The 20739-nt window shown below is 42.4% G+C and overlaps 1 protein-coding gene across 1 annotated transcript in view; it reads left to right on the forward strand.

The window, feature by feature from the left end:
* PCNT (pericentrin) overlaps window positions 1-20739 on the forward strand; it is a gene marked incomplete in the record, with an annotated part of 2997294 nt that overhangs the window by 2771180 nt on the left and 205375 nt on the right. Inside the window, 1 exon segment of the mRNA XM_044060288.1 lies at window positions 3955-4040. Within this exon segment, the coding sequence (XP_043916223.1) occupies window positions 3955-4040 (86 nt within the window).

A 20739-nucleotide genomic window follows, 5' to 3' on the forward strand; every position in this document is an offset into this window, starting at 1 on the left:
TGCAAACAGTGAAAGATTTCTTGCAGGTGCAACCTCCACGCTTCAGTAGAAACTGGCCTTCAAAAAAATTGGTCCTTTCCAGCCACGGACAGACCTCAAAGGGGCAGATACAGACACCCAAGGGGTAGAGGGCAACCTCAAGGATCTTACAGAGCTAGACAGTGGCAAGCACCAACCCCAAGAGGTGGAGAAGATAAATCACAGTCATTTAGAAAACAGACACAATGACTTCCCCCTATGCCTGCCAAACAAAGCTTTAATGGCAGCACCTTTGGGCGGAAAACTGGCATTATTTACAAAAAACTGGCACATTGTTACAAATGGATTCTGGACATTATAGACAGAGGCTACATGTTCCACTTTCACACCCTTCCAAAAATGAGGGGCTTGCCAAACCTGCCACAAAATCAAAGGGCAGAGGCACAAAGACAAATTTCCGCTCTCATGGATATGAAAGCCATTCAAGAGGTACCTGCAAAAGAACAAGGTCAAGGTTTTTATTCCAGACTATTCCTGGTACCAAGGAAGGACAAAGATTGGAGACCCATCTTAGGCCTATCCATCCTGAACACATATTTACAGGTGCCAAAATTCAAGATGCTCACATTACAGCAGCTTCTTCCCATGCTGGGCAAGGCGTCTTGGCTGGTAACATTGGACCTCAAGGAGGCATACCTGCATGTCCCTATCAGACAAGATTGCAGAAGATACCTCAGATTTCTTGCAGGTTCAACCCATTACCAATTCTCTGCATTGCCCTTTGGCTTATCTACTGTGCCCAGAGTGTTTACGCAATGCCTGGCATCAGTAATTGCCTTCTGCAGACAACAAGGAATACAAATCTACCCATATCTGGACGACTGCCTGATCCAAGCGGACAGCAAGGACATTCTATTGCAGCATCTGGCGTTTGTAATAAAACTGTTAAACTACCTGGGATACACAGTGAACAAAAAGAAATCAAAACTAATACCTTCTCAACAGATAATTTTCCTGGGTGCCAGCTTAAATACAACCACCCAGATGGCCTACCTCACGCCAGACAAACAAGGGCAACTGTCTCAATACTTCAACAAAATGTCAACTTTCACCAGACTAACTGCAAGGAAAGTCCTGCAGGCTCTGGGATTCATGGCATCTTACATCCTACTAATACCATGTGCAAAGCTGCATATGAGGAAACTTCAATGGTACCTAAAAAACTTATGGTCTCAACACAGCCACAGCTTGGAAACAATTATACCACTCATTCCATGCCTTCAAAAGGAATTTTTGTGGTGGACTCAAGCATGCCAAAGAAAAACGGGTCTCCCTTTCTGTGTACCTCAAGCAACTCAAATCATCACAATGGACACCTCAGACTATGCCTGGGTAGCACACATGGCAGATCAGTGCATTCAGAGAAAATGGTCCCAAAAAGAGAAGCACCTACACATCAACCAAAAGGAGATGCTAGCCATGCAAAATGCACTTCTGACCTTCAAAGACCTACTGCATCCAGGCCAGCTATTGATAAGGACAGACAACACCACAGTCATGTGGTACATAAACAAACAGGGGGGGAACTCATTCATACCCCCTGTGCAGGCAAGCCATGACCCTTTGGAACACAGCACTGGAATTACAGATTCAACTACAGGCACAATTCCTGCCAGGGAAGGAAAACACACTGGCAGACAGCTTAAGCAGAAATATGACAGACCCACATGAATGGAAGTTGCATCCTCAAGTCTTCTCAAAGATAACTCAGGCATGGGGACAGCCAGACATAGATCTATTTGCTACCCACAGAAATTACCAGTTGGAAAAATTTTGTTCAAGGACCTATCATCCACAGGCCTGGAAAGTGGACGCACTCTCTTTCAATTGGACAACATTGACAGTCTATGCCTTCCCGCCTCTACCTCTGCTGACCAAAGTACTATTAAAAGCCAGAGCAGAGAGGCCACAAATGGTTCTCATTGCTCCAGACTGGCCACGACAACACTGGTATCCTCTACTAAAGAGCCTGACACACTCCCCACCATGGACCCTACCTCTAGTCCCTCTTCTGTTGTCCCAGCACAACTACAAAACCCTTCACAGCCAGCTGAAAACCCTAAATCTAGCTGCATGGAAAATACCTTAATTTCCCAACAGACTCTCCTCTTCAAGGATTTGCAGGATGTTATCTTGGAGGCCAGAAGACCCTCTGCTAGAAAAGCCTACTCCGCCAAATGGAAACGATTTTGTGCCTGGAATCAAGAAAAGGGACAGAATCCTTGGGTAATCAATATACCTCAAATTTTACAGTACCTAGCTGAGATGTTAAACAGTGGCCTTACCTTCTCCTCCATCAAGATCCACTCTTCAGCCATTTCTGCACAATACAATACAGATCCTCCTTTATTCTCACATCCTCTTTTAAGGCAGTTCCTTAGAGGGGCAAAAAATATAAAACCCCCACGTAAAAACCACCAGTCCCAGCTTGGGACCTCAACTTCGGATTGGAAAAACTGACCCTGCCTCCCTTTGAGCCGGCTTCTTCAACAAAGCTACAATACGTGTCATGGAAAACAGCCTTCCTTCTGGCTATTACCTCAGCATGCAGGATTTCGGAACTACAGGCCCTCATGGCTGTGCAACCATTCATCATTTTCCATCAGGACAGAGTTTCCTTACGAACCAACCCTACCTTCATGCCAAAGGTAGTATCCAGTGTAGCTTTAAACAAGACTATTCATTTACCTACCTTTTATCCAAATCCACAGAACAAAGGGGAGAGACTACTACATTGCTTGGACATTCACATACAACTTTGTTATTACTTGGACAGAACAAAGCCATTCAGGAAATCTGAGCAGCTCTTTGTGCCCTATGCTACAGGTGCTCAAGGAAAGGCTATTTCCAAACAGACAATTTCAAAATGGATAGCCCACTGCATACGCTTTTGTTATTCATTTCATGGAAAATCTGTGCCTGTATACATCAGATCCCACTTCACCAGGGCTACAGCTACCTCTGCAGCTTTCTTCAGGGGGGTCCCTACCAAGGACATTTTGGAAGCAGCTACTTGGAGTTCAGTGCACACTTTCTCCAAGCACTACCACCTTCCACTGTACTCAAAATCTAGAGCGGGCTTTGCCACAGCAGTCCTGCAGGCCATCCTCGCCCCTCCTAGTTCCACTTAGTGCCTACCACCCTTACTTAGCTTTGGGATTCTACCCATCTGTAATGACTGCAGCTGTATGCACGATGAACATAGTACAGTTTTGTACCTACCATAAATGTAGATGTTCGAGTGCTCATACAGCTGCAGTCCAGGTTACCCTCCCTCCATCCCCTCTTAGGACAGGCCTTATGACAAACACCTTTATCGTACAACCTATTGGGGGTATTCTTTTATAGTGTATTTGCTTGCAACTACTGTTTTTGATTTATCTACATTGCATGTTTGCATAATATTATGTTTTGCCTTCCTTCTGGGGGCACCTGACATCTGGGGCAAGAAAAACTGAAGAAAATGGCGTCGGCTGCCTCTTTTATACCCCTGCCGCACTGACGTCAGGGAAGAAGTGACGACAACCGACGCCGGACCTAGACTTTGGAATTCGGACGACCGAGGACCCGCCTGACGGCAGGATAACCCATCTGTAATGACTGCAGCTGTATGAGCACTCGAACATCTACATTTATGGTAGGTACAAAACTGTACTTTTTAGGATCTACTCAGGAAAAAGGACCTCTTAGGCATTGCCTTACTTTTCAAAAATATAGTTAAATAGGTTTTTATTACACAACCATTTTGCCACTACAGTTACACTAATATATATTCCTAATTTGTTTTCTGCTAGATCATTTTCTCTGTGAAATGTTATCAGTAATACAATGCTCATGTTTTAGTGTTGCATTTGTTTAAATAACAGTTTTTATTTGTAAAGGGTATATTTTAACTGAAAAATAAAAATATTTTAGGATAAAATTCCTGGTGAAAAAATGGCAGAAGGTGACGAAGAAAGGAGTACCATTTGAAGGCATTGCTAATGGTGTGCATGTATCAGGTGAGCAAACACATTTTGTAAGAGCATCATCAGTTTGCTAAAATCATATTTTTTTGTTTATTTTATTTATTTCTTAATCTGGTAAATGTACTACACACAAGTGCTTCTTTTCAAGTATGAGTGACAAGAGAACTATCTGGTTAAGTGACTTGCTCAAGTTGCCTATTTTGCAATTGGAGCTTTGAAACCTTCTCTGCAACAAGGTGGGGCAGATTCACAGTAGACTACAGAGATACTGATATTAGTGGACTGGGTAGTCAAACATGAAAAGGGTAAAGTAGGATTACAGAGGAGGATGCAGAAGGAGGGCAGCAGACAGCATAGGGTGGAAATGTTGGAGAGCAGGAGAACATGGACAGCAGTTGACAGAAGAGTACAGGTAAGTGAGGTGACAAAATGTAAAGTGAATGGAGAAAATGAGAGATGCAGTCATGAAAAGAAGGACAAGATGAGTGAAGCCAAAATGGAAAGAGATATGTAGAGAGTAGCAGCTGGTGACATGGGGGGAGGGGGACAACAGAGGTTGCAAAGGTGGAACCAACATCACAAGGTTAGTAAGAGAGAAGTGGGTAAGGGGAACACACTGCCAGATGGGAGAGGCAAATGGTTAAAGTGATAGAGGAGTGGATAGTTTTTGTAGAAAGAGCAAAAAGCGGGCTAAGGAAGAAGTTGAATATATCGGATGAAGGGAGGCAACCAACACAGACCATGAGACACACTGAGAGTAGTGGAAGTGAAGGTAGAAATGTTACAAATAGAATGGGCAGCAACATTGGGCTAGAATCAGATGAGAGCCAGTGTGGGAAAACTGAAGAGGGTTTTGCTGATTGAAAACTCTGTCATAAAGGGAATCAGAAGTCAAGGCAAGAGATCAGAAAGGGAGACCAGATGTCAGTGAAGCTGGTCTTGAGCTTAGAATGAGAAAGAGGTATGAGGGTCAGAAAAAGATGATCACTGAGGCTGGGGAGGTATATGCATGTTATAGGGTGACGGAAGGTAAGCTGTTAAGACACTTAAAAGGGCATATTACGCAGAGTTACTGTGCTATCAGACAAGTGTAATTTAATGAAGGTTTTTTAAGTTATAGTCTTAACCCTCTCTGCTAAGCTGCCGAGTATGTACTGCATTTTTTATTTTCATTTTTCATATGTATAAGACTTGAATTTTTTGCCAGTTTTATGTGTTATACCTAAGGCCTTATAGCCCTAGTTTCAGATGTCCTTCCATGTCACTGTTGCAGTATTCGTGATGTCTGGGATCTCCTGCCAAGGACAGCCCAAGGACTGGCAAGTATACAAAAGCCTTTATTACCTAGGAGCATAGTTTGTCAGACATATGCTCCCCGTGCGAGTGTAGGACATAAAGGTGCTGTATGAATGCTCCCAAATAGAACTTTGTTGCCACTAGTCCAAGTGCTATTGTCAAACATTGGTCTGAACACCCATCACTTTGGTGGTTATGTCAAGCCTATGCTTTCAGATAAGTACCCCATTGGGGTTCCTTTTCATTCTGTTTTTAGTGGGTTACATATCATCCAGGAAAGGGAAATGTCAGTGTAGAAGGCAGATTCCCCATAAAGACTGCCATGATAGGTGACTCTTTTACTTAGGTGCATCTCCTGATCACATTCAGTGTGTTCCGACTGTCAGGCTTTTGTACCAAAGACTTTGCATAGCCATCTTTCTTCCTTTTCCATTTATCTCGAGAACCAGTGTCTCAAGTTGTTGGCCCAAGGTACCATGGCAGAATCCACTTGCCTAGAGGTACAAGAAAAAGGCCAAGAAATCTAGACCTGAGCCTGCTGCTGTCCAGCCTCCACCAGACCTCTCTTGAGGTGGATGAGAAAACTCGCAGGACCATTTGGTATTGATGTCTGTTTCCTCTGACATGATGTTATTGGAGGCCAGCATGGAAACAGCTTCTCAAACATCCTCAGAGGACTTACAAATGTCCTCAGGAGACGTTAAAGGGGAACCATGGCTGAGGGGCCTAAAAGGATTCCTTAGATCCTTATTAGGTAAGAGGTGCCCGAGTACCTTGATCAAATACAGGCAGCGATCTGAGCCATTTCACTTTGTCAAAGTGGATGTCCCTGTAAAGAAAAGGCAGAAGACTAAGCATGTGGTGACAGCTGCCAGAAGTCCACAGTAAGAATGACAGGACTTCACACAAGGCTTGTTCAATGCCTTGATGGCTTTAAAACCTCTTCAGGGAGTTTCGATTCCTGATTCCTGCACCTCCTTGGTCCTCTACCCCAATAGTGCAAAGGACCCTGGAGTCCTCAAATGAGTTGCCTTCTCCTTCAGACTTTGGGTTAGAAGAGGTGGAATGTGTTAGCCGTGATTCTCCTTTGGAGATACAGTCCTGTGTATGATATAGCATTTTAAATGTAATTGCTGTCAGATGTCAGACATCCAGATGAGGTATTATGAGTTGTTACAAGACGGGCTCTCCTAAACATTCTCCTGTCCCTCCTGTGTTGGCTGCTTTATTGAATACCTTTTCTGCTGCTCCTTTTGCATTAGTGTCCCAACCTCCAGCACCTAAGAAGCTTGACAGGTTCTGTAATGTGCCAGATGCCTGTAAATCATAATGCCCTTCATCTGATCAACAGTGATTTCTGTGTCCACAGATAAGCCCTCTAGACTATTGTCTCATCTTCTAAGCTCTTTCCCTCTGATAAGGACAATAGAACTATTGGAGGATTGAGAAGAAAGCATACATTTCTGCTACTTTAGCCTTTAGGGCTGTAATTACTAGACCCACTTGACCAGATATATTTTCTCTCTCCTTTCCCAGCTTGGGAAGATTGTATCTGATGTCCCTGACTCAGATAATAAGGCCTTAGCTGTATCCTTGTTGGATTCCATTTTTCAAGTTGCCCATCACTGTGTAAAATGCAGCTATAATGTGGCTGATTCCTCTTCTAGGGCTGCTGCATGCAGTTCTGTGATGCAACACTATTCCTGGCTTTGCCTTAAAGCCTTGCAAGTAGATATTAAGGCAAATTTTAGATGCTCTTCTGGATAATGAAAATTTGGTACTGATATGGCAGAGCTCTTCAAGACCTTGCATGATCAGGTTACGGTCATGAAAGATTTGAAACACCTCTTTAGTCTCTCCCATTCCAAAGTTTCAGAGGAGCTGTCCTACTAAAACTGCTTTTCATTGACTGCCTAGACAAGGGTAAGAAGGTTCCTAGGTGCATTTTTTTAGATAAGCCTACTCAAACTCCTAGGCCCCAAAAGTCGTCCTTTCCTAAGTCTGCAGCCATCTGACTTTCTGCCCACTCTTCTTCTTGGCCAAGTTCCCTTGTCCCTCAGGTCCCCCCCCCCCCAGTTTGGCTTGGGTTCTATCCATCATCCAGCAAGGTTACTGTATGGCCTGGTAAACCCTTCTTTCCTTTGGCAGTATCTCAACCTTCTGCAGAACAACTTCTTCATTTTCCATGGGTGTTGCAGGGTCTGTTTTACCAGATACCATTCAGCAGATTCCAAAGATTGAGAGGGATTCAGGTTTTTACTCCAGGATGGTTCTGATCCCCATGAGAGGGATCTTTGAAACCTGTAATAGATCACTCATTTCTAAACACTTTTCTCAAAGTGCCATCCTTCCGAATGCTTCTCTTCAGACTCTATTTCCTGTCTTGTTTCCCAGGACTTTCTAGTTTCCCTGGATCTAAAGGATGCCTGTCTTCATATTCCTGTCAACTTCTATGCAGGAACGTTTTGCATTTATCTGTTTCTTCTTCTCATTTTCAGTTCTCTGCTTTGCCTTTTGGGCTTTCAACAGCCCAAAGGGTGTTCACAAAATGCCTAGCTCCAGTAGTTGCTTTCTGCATTCTTCCAGGCATTCAGATCTTCCCTGCCTGGCCAATGTCTTGCTTCAGGCCCCTTGACATGCCAAGGTTTTGCAGAATCTTCTCTTTAGCCAGGTTCTATTACACAGGCTGGTGTTCACGGTCAACCTTCAGAAGTCCATGTTAACTCAATCTCAGGATCACATTTTTCTAGGATGCTGGATCCAAATTGTTCCAATGCTGGCCTCTCTTCCTGCTTCAGGAATTGTTCTCTGTCATGAATTTTTTTTTCTTTCTCTGCTTTCATTGTCCTATTGTACCAGCCAAGGAGTTTCTCAGGGCTGTGGGGGCCATGGCCTCTACCATCCCCATGCATCCCTAGGCCAGGCTTTATATGAGAAAGTTTCAATGGTATCTAAAATCTTTATGGCTTCAACACTGCCACCCGCTGGAGTATCTGGTTCCTGTGTTTCCTTGTCTCAAACTGGAATTTCATTGAATCCAGGTGTGCTTTTCAAACTCCTCAATTGTCCCAAGAACTCTTCACAGACACCTCAGAGGTGGGGTGTGGAACTGAATGTTCAGGGCCTTTGGTCTCCCCAGCAGAGGACAGATCACATCAATTTCAAGGAAATGAGAGCTCTCATGTTGGCTGTTCATGCTTTCTACTCTCTCTGGGAGCCAGGTCCCGTAAAGGTTTATCCCAACAACACCACAGTCATGTGGTACATTAACAAACAAGGGGGCACAAGGTCTTACCTTCTTTGCAGAATAGCCCTTCAAGCATGGGAAATAGCCATTAATTTTCAAGTGACCCTACAGACAGTCTGCATTCCGTTAGAGGACAATTTTGTGACAGTTTCTGTCAGTATGTTCAGGACACAGCCTCATGAATGGATGTTTCACAGAGATGTGTTTCTAGATATAGTTCATCTGTGGAGTATTCCTCAAGTGGATCTCTTTGCCTCCCCTCTGAACAGACACATCCCTCAGTTCTGTGCCTGAGTCCCTTGGAAAGTGGATGCCACTTTCCCTTGGAAGGGAATGTTCCTGTATGCCTTTCCTCCTCTTTGCAAGTTCCTTCACAAGATTGAGAAGGACTCACCAAAAATCTTATTCATGACTCCCTTTTGGACCAGACAGCTCTGGTTCCTCCTCTTATTCCATCTGGCCAGAGGCAATCATCACATGTTACCTCACTACATAAACCTTCTAACACAGAACAAAGGATCTCTCCTTCACCCTCACATGTCCACTCTTCAGCTGATACTTTGGGTGATCAGGTTTTGATTCCTTTCTGACACCGATATTCTGAGGACGTGCATAGGGTCCTGCAGTAGACCAAGAAACCCAGTACGAGGAAAATCACACATGTCGATGTGGAAGAGATTTTCTGTCTGGTGTCTTAAGAAACACCAGGATCCCAAGTCAGTGGAGATCCCTTTGTTTCTTTCCTTCCTATGTAAACTGTTGCATGCTAAGTTGGCATATTCTTCATTGAAAGCTAACTTGTCAGCAGTTTCTGCCTGTTTGCCACTGAATCCTCCTCTGGCTTCCAGATTTGAGGTCAAGCTATTTCTAAAAGGTGTCCTTCATAGCAGGGCACCAAGAAACCCCATTCCTACAATGGATCTTAATTCTGACCTAGAAAAACTGACTCTGGCTCCTTTCAAGCCTGCTGCTGCTTTGTAGCATTGCACCCGAAGGACTATTTTATCGGTTGCTTTAATCTCCTCCAGGCTTTGATGGAGGTCCGTTCTTTTTTTGCTTTTTCTAGAGACAAAGTGTCTCTCTGTACAAATCATTCTTTTGTGCCCAAGGTGGTTAACAAATTGCCCCTTAATCAGTCTGTCCAATGTCCTCCCTTTTCCCTTCACCACAGCCTGCTGGTGAGAAGGTACTTTATACCTTGGACTTACATAGACAGCTCAGATATTATTTAGACAAAATTAAGGCCTTTCATAAATCTGATAAAATTTTTATTTCTTTTCATACGAGGACATTGGGTTTGGCAGTTTCTAAACAGATCATCTCCTCCTGGATTTCCAAGGCCTTTTCTTTTTGTTCTTTTTATGGCAAACAGTTGTCTACTTCAGTTAACAGTTAAGGCTCATTCTACTAGGGAAAGTGGCTTTCTTGAAGGCTTTCGACACTAGCTCCATCCTTGAAGCTGCTACTTGGTCTTCATTTTACACATTCACTAAACATTCCAGATTGGATGTCATTTCCAAAACCCAAGCAGGATTTGCCAAGGCTATCCCAGAAGACGTTTATCTGTTTTTAACTCAAAAGGAGTTGCCCTTTCTGCTCTCCCATTGGCACAAAGACATCCAGTCAGGCTGAAGTAGTGATACAAGTGCCAGAGCCTTAGCTGAGGAGGGAGGGAGGATTGAGCAGCTGCTGCCTAACTTTCCTTGGGAGGAAGTCAGGGACAACCTGTCAAAGGCTACCCTCAGCGGAACCCTATGGTTTACAGGATGAATGTTTGTCTGGTGACTGTCCTCATGCACAGGGGCTGGCGTACATGGGAGAGTGCATGCTTAGTCCTGGTTTCCTTGACAAAATTGCATCTCAACACAAGGAAAGCCATAGGGCATAAAACAAAAATGGCTTGGTCTGCAATATGATAGTCCTAGATACTGCTTACTGCCCCTCATGGCGGCTAAAAGAAGGGTCCTGGAGGGCAGTTTTCCACTGAAAAACAAGCTCCCCCTTTTCATCATATTTGAGGGGAACTGCCAAGCAGCTCCACTGCTTCTATCTAAGTTAGCCAAGCTTGGATCACAAAAACTTGGTAACATGAACTTTTGTATTGGATGAGCTCAAGCACTCAGACACCCTCTTCACATGTACTTGAGCTTGTGAACAGAGTGAGCAAATGCAGTTTGTTTATTTGCAGGGGGCAAGTTTTCCTTGATCTAAAATATTTGTTGTAAATATATCTCTGCTTATGCTCTGATATCAGGAAAACGACAGGCAAGATGAGCACCATGTTCTTTCACTAGAGTGTTAACTGCTGTCAATGACTACAGCAGAACAGTAGAAAATAGAGCCTTTTTGATGAAGATATTATTAATATTACTAGTCAGGATTATTTGTTACTATTACTGTTACATGCCATTGTGTATACTATTCTGTATTACTTGTGTTTATTAATTTATTCTTCCTGTACTGCCTTGCATTAACCTTTTTGATGTATATTTTTCTGTCTGTAAAGGGGAGCATGCTTCCTGTTATTTATGATAATGTGGTGTTCATAGTCCTGTTGACAAAAGGAGAAGAATGCATGTTGTGGATAATGGCAAGTTTAAATATATGGCCAGGAGATGTTTGGGTGACTATTGTTAAGTTGTACTAGTACAGTATTTAGACAGCTGACAAAATAAAAGTACTTGAATTATCATGAATTTTCTGAAAAGTGTCTAATGATAATGAAGTTCATATTTATCAGTTTTATAATCCACCACCTGTTTCATAAAGCATCACAGATTAGAGGAGGTCAGGACAAAGTTATGAACCAAAGTCACAGACTTCCCTCAAAATACGGTACACTTCAGAGGTATGCTGGTCAGATACCTCAACACTTCTACTCTTCCATTCTCTATTACAACACTCCCAAATCAGACACAAGTACTTGAAAACGTACCAACAGCTTTAGCATAAACGCACAGTAGTGACACCATCCTCCAAACAAGATACACAGTGAAAACATACTGGCAAACACAGGTCAAGGGCAAGGTACAAGTCTCCACAAAGCAATGGTGAAATTGCCAAGGACAAAACAGAGCACAATTTCACCATTTAGCTCTGCATTATTACACAGTGCATAACATTTACACCACACTTACAACGCACCTTCATCACCCACAAACACAGCTGTCCACACACACACACACACCTGTGCCATAGCAGTAGTAATCACAAACTGGTATATACCTTGACAGTTGAGCTATATATTTCATTTCACTGCATTTGTTGTAATCTACCTACTTGGTGCACCCAGGCTGAAATGTAAAATTACTACTGTGCCTCTCAATTGTCTCTGATTTTCATGGACTTCCCTGATTTTGACTCAAATTTCAACTTTGTCCCTCTTAATCCCTCCTACAACTGATGACTTTGAGAGAGAAAAGGTGGTGAATTACATTTAATAATGACAATAATTATTAGAGTTATAGACTTTTTTCACTTAAGATAGCGTTTAGTTATTCACATTCTCTTACTCTGACAATGTCTTCAGTCATTAGTGCTAATATTGTAAGTGTCTCTGATTGTCCTTGATTTTTCTGAATTTGTCCCTGATTCTGCTGAAGTTTGCCCCTAATTCATTGAGAGCTATGACTACCACTATTGATCAGTGTTCTACCAGAGGTAACAAAGATTTAAAAAAAAAAATAGCAGTATGGAAATCTATATTTGATACTGTGTACTGGCCATGAATCATACATCATAAATGCAAAATTAGAACTCCTTAGTTATGTGAGTAAAATGCATTGGAAATAAGCATGTGCATATAAAAAGTCAGTGCTCAAGTACAGAGGAAAAGCACCCTGTGGAGGTGTAAAAAAAAAAAAAAACAGGTGTGCTCTTGGCATTGAAATAGAAATGCAAAGCAATTAGAAAATACTGAGAGATGACATCAGAGTGCAGGCCAGATACCTCATCTGTTCGTGCGAATAATACACTTTAAAAGAGGACACTACATCACTTCTTGTGAGGTGAAGGAATAAAACCTCATTAATTCAATGGGTAATACTATGTGCATATCTGAATGACTTCAGAAAGCCTACCATATGAAGGCAGTTGAATAACAATGAAAGTAACTTTTTTGATAGGAAGGAAGTGCCACTGCAGACTGCCGCAGTAAATGTCAGTCACCATCTGAAACGAAAAAGTGTACACCCCTGTTAAAATGCCAGGTTTTTGTGATATAAGAAAAATGAGACCACAATAAATCATTATCTGTTAGGGAAAAAATATAAAAAATAAAAAAAACGTACAATAAGCTGGTTGCATAAATGTGCACACTAACTTTGCTGAAGCACCTTTTGATTTAATTACAGCATTCAGTCTTCTTGGTTAGGAGTCTGTCAGCATGGCACATCTTGACTTGGCAATATTTGCCCACCGTTCCTTGCAAAATGCTTCAAATCTGTCAGATTGTGAGGACATCTCTTGTGCACAGCCCTCTTCAGGTGACCCCACAGATTTTCTATTGGATTTAGGTCTGGGCTCTGGCTGGGCCATTCCAAAACTTTAATTTTCTTCTGGTGAAACCACTCTTTTGTTGATTTGGATGTATGCTTGGGGTCATTGTCGCATTGAAAGGTGAAATTCCTCTTCATCTTCAGCTTTCTAGCAGATGCCTGAAGGTTTTGGGCCAAAAGTGAGTGGTATTTGGAATTGTTCATGGTTCCCTCCACCTTAACTAAAGCCCTAGTTCTAGCTGAAGAAAAGCAACCCCAAAGCATGATACTGCCACCACCATCCTTAACCATGGGGATGATGTACTTTTGGTGATGCGAAGTGTTATTTTTGCACCAAATGTACCTTTTGGAATTATGGCCACAAAGTTCAACCATGGTCTCATCAGACCGTAATATATTTTCCCAAATGCTTTTAGGAGACTTGATGTATTGTTTTGCAAATTTTAACTGGGCCTGGATGTTTTTCTGTGTAAGAAAAGTCTTCCGTCTTGCAACCCTACCCCATAGTTCAGAAATATGGAGAATATGGGAGATTGTTGTCATGTGTAGTACACAACCTGTACTTGCCAAAAATTCCTGCAGCTCCTTCAGTGTTGCTGTAGGTCTCTTGGCAGCCACCCTGACCACTTTTTCATCTTGTCTTTTCATCAGTTTTTGGAGGGATGTCCAGTTCTTTGCAATGTCACTGTTATCCCATATTTTCTCCATGTTTGGATGACTGTCTTCACTGTGTTACATGGTATATCCAGGGCTGTGGAAATATTTTTGTACCCTTCTCCTGACTGATACTTTTCAACAATGAGATCTCTTTGATGCTGTGTAAGCTCTCTATGAGCCATGGCTTTTGCTGTAGCAGGCAACTGAGTAAATGTCAGGAAAATCCTACTAGAACAGCTGAACTTTATTTGGGTTTAATCAGTCTCTCTCTAATTGATGGCAGGTGTGTACCCAAAAAGACTGAATGCTGTAATTAAATTAAAAGGTGCTTCAACAAAGTATTAGTTTAAGGGTGTGCACACCTATGCAACAGATTATTGTACATTTTTTTTTTATATTTTTCCCCAAACAGATTTGTTTGTTTTTCATTTGAATTGTACAGGTTATAGATCACATTAAAGGTGGGAAAAGTTTTGAAATGATGTATTGTGGTCTTGCGTTTTTTATATCACAAAAACATGGCACTTTAACAGGGGTGTGTAAACTTTTTATATTCACTGTATATGCATTGCTGGGTTAACTGAATATCAAATGTAAGGGATATACTAATTAGACATATCAAAGTGCTGGTGATTTTGTTTTCTTTGATGTTCATCGTTTTTCACTGTTGCAGTCATGACTGTAGGGTTCTCCCCTGCCGTCAGGCAGCCCTCGGTCGGCCAGAATCCCAAAGTCTGGGTCCGGCGTCGGTTGTTCAACCTTGCTCCTTGACGTCAGAGCGCCAGGAGTATAAAGCCGACAGCCGACGTCATCTTCTCCAGTCTTTCTTGCCATGTGGTGATAGCAGTTCGCAAGTGCCGGTCGGTTGACTCCTGACGAATATTTTCATATACTTAGGTCCGAAGACTTTCTTCTCCACTCAAAGCTAAGTACCCCGTTGGGGAAACTTTTTTCTTGCTCTACTCCGATGTCAGAAAAAGTTAATAATTGTATTTCATGTGGGAAGCAAATACCTCATAAGGATTTTCATTCTTACTGTAGTCCTTGCTTAGGCCCTGACCACGACGTAGCTTGTTGTTGGTTTTGTGCTAGATTCAATCAGCGTACAATTAAGCGAAGGTATGATTTTGCTTTTCATTACTTCAGTAGACGCTTTAATTACAAAATGTCGTCGGATACGGTTCCATCTACCGGAGTTCACAAACGTCGCAAGGATAAAGACAGGCCTCCGAGGTCCAAATCTGATGATAGCGCACATGTGGAGCCAACTTCAGGTTCGGCCGTCGTCATTGAGGTGCTTTTGCAGCCCCTGTCATCGGCCATTTAAGAACCGACAGCCAAAACGGACTCTCATGAGGAGCCGACCAGGCCTTTAAATATCTCTGTGGCAGGACCTTCGGACAATGCATCTTCGGATGGGTCCGGAGCCACTGTGCAGGTACCGGCTTCCGAAGAGGTTTTCAGGCCTGCTCAGCTTCAAGTAAAGGCAAAGCCAAAGACAAAGGCAAAGACTCTTTTGAACCGGCTCCCAAGTCACAGAAACAGTTACTCAAGATGGCGGAGGATTTACTTACAATGATTAGGGGTTCTCATCCCCCTCCAGACAAAAGGCCAAGGCAGGATGTTTATTATGATTCCTCTGATCAGGCTTCTGTTTCCTCAGTTTCTTCTTCTGATCAGGAATATTCTTTCCCTCCTTATGAGGATTCTGATGCGGAAGAATCCATTCCTTCAGCTTCTCCTCCTGAGGATTTTTCTTTTGGGGAAACTCTGCATGAAATGAGGGAACATTTCCACTGGGAGGGACAGGAGTATTCGGAATCCAAGAAAAGACTGAGGGATTTTCTTCTTCTTCCCCAACATAGACCCCTGGCTATTCCTCCTGTTTTGGATATTGTGGATGATGCCTTTTCGGAGGCTAACTTAACTCCTGATTCTTTTCCTCCTGCTCCTGTTAAGCCTGATAGATACTACAGGGTTCCTGATTCCCATCAGTTTTTATACAAGAATCCTACTGCTGACCCTGAAACCATTTCTCAGGGTCTTAAGGGGGTTAAGGCCGCTACTGCTAAAAATCCCATTCCTACTGAAAAGGATTATCGAGCCTTGGAAAGATGGGGAAAAAAGGTGTACACTTCTGCTACTTTGTCCATTAGGGCTTTAAACTGTCAGTTTCATATGCTTAAATATCAGCAATTTCTCTTGTCTGTCTTAAAACAAAAATTTACTTCCATTTCTGCCTGTGCAGATGATAAGGAATTACATGACTTGTTGCATGCCACTGAACAGGTTGGGAAGCATGTTTTACACTGTGGATTTGATGCCTTGGAGGCTTCTTGTAGGGCTGCGGCCTCTGGCACAGTCATTAGAAGACATGCATGGTTAAAGGAACAAAATTTACCGGAACAAGTAAAGGCTAAATTATTGGATGCTCCTGTTCAGCATAATGTTTTGTTTGGACCTAAAGCTGAAGAGGTGATTAAAAAGATGGAGAATAAGGCGAAATCCATGCAAACAGTTAAGGATTTCTTACAAGTACAGCCTCCTAGATTTAGCAGGAATTGGCCATCAAAAAACTGGTCCTTTCCCTCTTCAGACAGGCCTCAGAGGGGTAGATATAGACGCTCCAGAGGGAGGCCTCAAACACAAGCTGCTTATAGACCAAGACAGCGGGCTGCTTCTACCCCTAGGGGAGGAGAGGACAGGCCACAGCCTCAAAGGAAACAAACTCAATGACTCCCTCTGTTGGGCTACAGGAACATCTTGCCTGGAAGTCCCTCTCTGAGGAAAACACTCTCTTTTTTTATCAAAATTGGACTCAAATAACCCAGGACAAATGGGTTTTGGATGTGATTTTAAGAGGTTACAAATTCCATTTTCATACCATGCCAAGGCCAAGCGGATGGCCAGACCTTCCAAAACAACAATGGATGGAGGCTTTAAACCAGGTGGAAGCTCTTTTGGCTATGAATGCCATAGAACTGGTTCCTATTTCAGAGATGGGAAAAGGGTTTTACCCAAGGCTCTTTCTAGTCCCAAGGAAGCTAAACTCATGGAGACCCATTCTGGATCTGTCGGTCTTGAACACCTTTTTAGAGATTCCAAAATTCAAGATGCTTACTCTACAGCAGTTACTTCCAATGCTGTCCAAAGATGCATGGATGGTGACTTTGGATTTAAGGGAGGCTTATTTACACATTCCCATCAGGCAGGATCGCAGAAAATACCTCGGGTTCAAGGCCGAATCGAGGCACTTTCAATTCTCTGCGCTGCCCTTCGGATTGTCTACTGCGCCCAGGGTCTTCACCAAATGCCTGGCTCCAGTAGTAGCTTACTGCAGACTCAAGGAAATTCAAATTTACCCTTATCTGGACGATTGTGTAATTCAGGCAGACAGCAAGGATGTCTTACTTCAGCATCTAGATTTTGTACAGAACCTCCTCAAATTCCTGGGATTCTCTGTAAACATAAAAAAGTCAAATTTGACACCATCACAACAGATAACTTTTCTGGGGGCTCTTTAAACACTACAACCCAGATGGCATTTCTGACATCCGAAAAACAATTACAGCTGGCTTCAACTTTCAAAACCTTGGCAACTCTAACCCATTTTTCTGCAAGGAAATTCCTGCAGGCTTTGGGTTACATGGCCTTCTGCATCCTTCTCGTACCATATGCAAGACTACACATGAGAAAAATACAGTGGTACCTAAAAAGTGTATGGTCTCAACATTGCCACAGTTTGGACATACTGATTCCCGTCCTTCCTTGCCTTCAAAAGGAATTTCTTTGGTGGTCCAGGGCATGTGCTCTAAACAAAGAGAAGCCCTTCCGTCTACCTCCTGCCTCTCAGATTCTAACCACAGACGCCTCGGATTATGCTTGGGGAGCCCATTTTCAGGGCTATTGTCTGCAGGGCCTTTGGACAAAGGATCAGAAGCACCTGCATATCAATTTAAAGGAAATGTTAGCCATTCAGAAAGCTCTATTGGCCTTCAGGAATCTCATACATCCAGGAAAACTTCTAATACGGACAGACAACACCACAGTTATGTGGTACATAAACAAGCAAGGGGGATCGCATTCCTACCCCCTTTGCAGGCTAGCCATGGATTTATGGAACACAGCTCTAGCTTACAATCTGGATCTTCAAGCTCAGTTTCTACCAGGGAAACAAAACTTCCTGGCAGACAGTTTGAGCAGAAACCTTTCGGATCCCCACGAGTGGATGCTGGACACCAAAATATTCAGGATGATAACAGCAGTATGGGGATGTCCTCACATAGATCTCTTTGCATCCCATCAAAGTCATCAGCTACAGAATTTTTGCACCAGAACTTTCCACAGAGAAGCTTGGAAAGTGGATGCCCTGTCATTCAGTTGGAGGAACCTCTTGGGATATGCCTTTCTGCCTCTACCTCTTCTTCCACGAGTTTTATTGAAGATAAAACAGGACAAATCCAAGATGATGATCTTGTTGGCTCCGAATTGGCCTTGGCAGTTTTGGTATCCAACTCTAATAAACCTATGCCTGGAGCCCCCTTGGATTTTACCTCAGTCTCTGAACCTTCTGTCCCAGCATCAGGGTCAGGTTCTACACTCTCATGTCAGAACTCTCAGCATGGCGGCCTGGTTAATCCAGGGCCTTTGATTTCTTCTTTCCTTCCCAAGCAGGTTATGGATGTCATTTTAGAAGCCAGACGTCCTAGCACTAGAAAATCTTATGCAGGAAAATGGAAAAGATTTTGTTCCTGGATGCAGGCTCAGGATTATGATCCTCTTTTTCCTAACATTACTTTAATTTTACTTTACTTGACAGATCTCTTACATAAGGGTCTCTCTTTCTCTTCCATTAAGATCCATGCCTCTGCTATTTCTGCTCATTATAATACAGACCCTCCCATCTTTTCCCACCAGCTAATGAGACAGTTTCTCAGAGGAGCTAAGAACTTAAGACCTCCTAGATCTCCTCCTATTCCTGCTTGGGATCTCAATTATGTTTTGGAAAAACTAACCTTGCCTCCTTTTGAGCCTGCCGCTTCTGCTGACATCAAGTTTTTATCTTGGAAGACAGCTATCCTGTTGGCACTAACCTCTGCCAGGACAGTTTCAGAGTTACAAGCTCTTATGGCGGTGGAATCTTATATTATTTTTCATCAATATAATCTGACCTTTATGCCTAAGGTGGTTTCCAGAGTGGCTTTAAATCAAACTATCCACTTGCCTACCTTTTTCCCCACTCCTCAAAATAAAGGGGAAAGGATCTTACATTCCTTGGATGTACACAGACAGCTACATTTTTACTTGAACAGAACCAAGGACATCAAAAAATCAGAACAATTGTTTGTTTCTTATGCTTCAAGTTCCCAAGGTAAAGCCATTTCTAAACAAACCATTTCTAAATGGATTGCTCATGGAATCAGATTTTGTTATTCACACCATGGAAAGCAAATCCCAGGGAGCATACGGACTCATTCCACCAGAGCTGCTGCCACTTCTGCGGCCTTCCTCAGGGGAGTTCCTACCAAGGACATTTTGGAAGCTTCAACTTGGAGTTCAGTGCATACTTTCTCTAAGCACTGCAATTTACCTCTCTACTTTCAGTCTAGGGCAGGCTTTGCCTCTGCAGTCTTGCAGGGCCTTTTAGCCGCCCCTTCTTCTTTATGACCACCTCCCTTTCTTTCAGCTTTGGGATTCTACCCTACAGTCATGACTGCAGCAGTGAAACACGATGAACATAGTACAGTTGTGTACACCTACCATAAATGTAGATGTTCGAGTGTCTTCACTGTTGCAGTCTGGGTTTCCCTCCGTCCTGTCCCCTCTTATTTTTACTTTTGTGTGGTTCCTTTTTTCACCATTCTTCTGAGGTGTATTTGCAAGGATTATGGGACTATTTTCATTTTGGGACTCCTGACATCTGGGGCAAGAAAAACTGGAGAAGATGGCGTCGGCTTTATACTCCTGGCGCTCTGACGTCAGCGAGCAAGGTTGAACAGCTGACGCCGGACCCAGACTTTGGGATTCTGGCCGACCGAGGGCTGCCTGCCGGCAGGGGAGAACCCTACAGTCATGACTGCAACAGTGAAGACACTCGAACATCTACATTTATGGTAGGTGTACAAAACTGTACTTTCCTGTGTAACTCATTCATTTCACAGGTAATTTATGAAACAACTGACACTTAGAGAAAGCTTGAGAACAAACAAATGTTCCATTTGTATCAGATTGCTGGCTTCTTTCCGTCTTGAGCCGTCCTGAAGAAAATCTAGGTCAAAGTTCATCACTGATGTCTATGAAAAAAAGGAAAAACATTTTTTTTCTTCAAATATATATATATATGTATATATATATATATATATTTATATGTGCGAAATCTACTCAAAATAATACATTGTTTTTTGTTTTCTTAGAAGTAAAGAATTGGTTAGGCAAAAGCTGTAGTATTTTTTTTATACTGAGATGTAACTTAATTTGCTTACATTTTACATGTTAATAGATTATGCTGCAGTGATATTAACTCTACCTATACATATTAACTGCATATATTAATTGAAGGAAGAAAAGTTAGTTTTTTGTTACTGATTAGAACAGCTTAAAAGAACTAAGAGTAATGACAACTCGCAGAGGAAATGAACAATTGCTGTGAGTTGTCATTTTCACATGCTGTAGTCTAATTCTGATGTCAGTATGTGAAACTTAGATCAGGACAGCAGTTCACAGCGGCTAAAACCCATTTAAATTAATAAGAGTAATTATCTTATGAATAATATGCATATACACAAGGAATGCAGTATCTACTATGTAAGATTAATAAAAGGGCATTATCAGTAAGTTAAATAAGTACACATACTGTAATCTTTAATAGAGAGCTCATGATTAAATAGTTCTTTAATGGAATATTTTAGAACTACATGATGTATAGAATACGGTAGAATACTATTGGGAAAATAAGACAGAAAGATATATTTAAATAAACTGCTTTTAAGAAAGATGTCTGTTACATACACCTGCATATAACAGAAATGTGAATGTA

This window comes from Protopterus annectens, chromosome 2.part0 (genome assembly GCF_019279795.1).
Source record: "Protopterus annectens isolate FY-2018-M chromosome 2.part0, PAN1.0, whole genome shotgun sequence".
Lineage (NCBI taxonomy): Eukaryota > Metazoa > Chordata > Ceratodontiformes > Protopteridae > Protopterus > Protopterus annectens.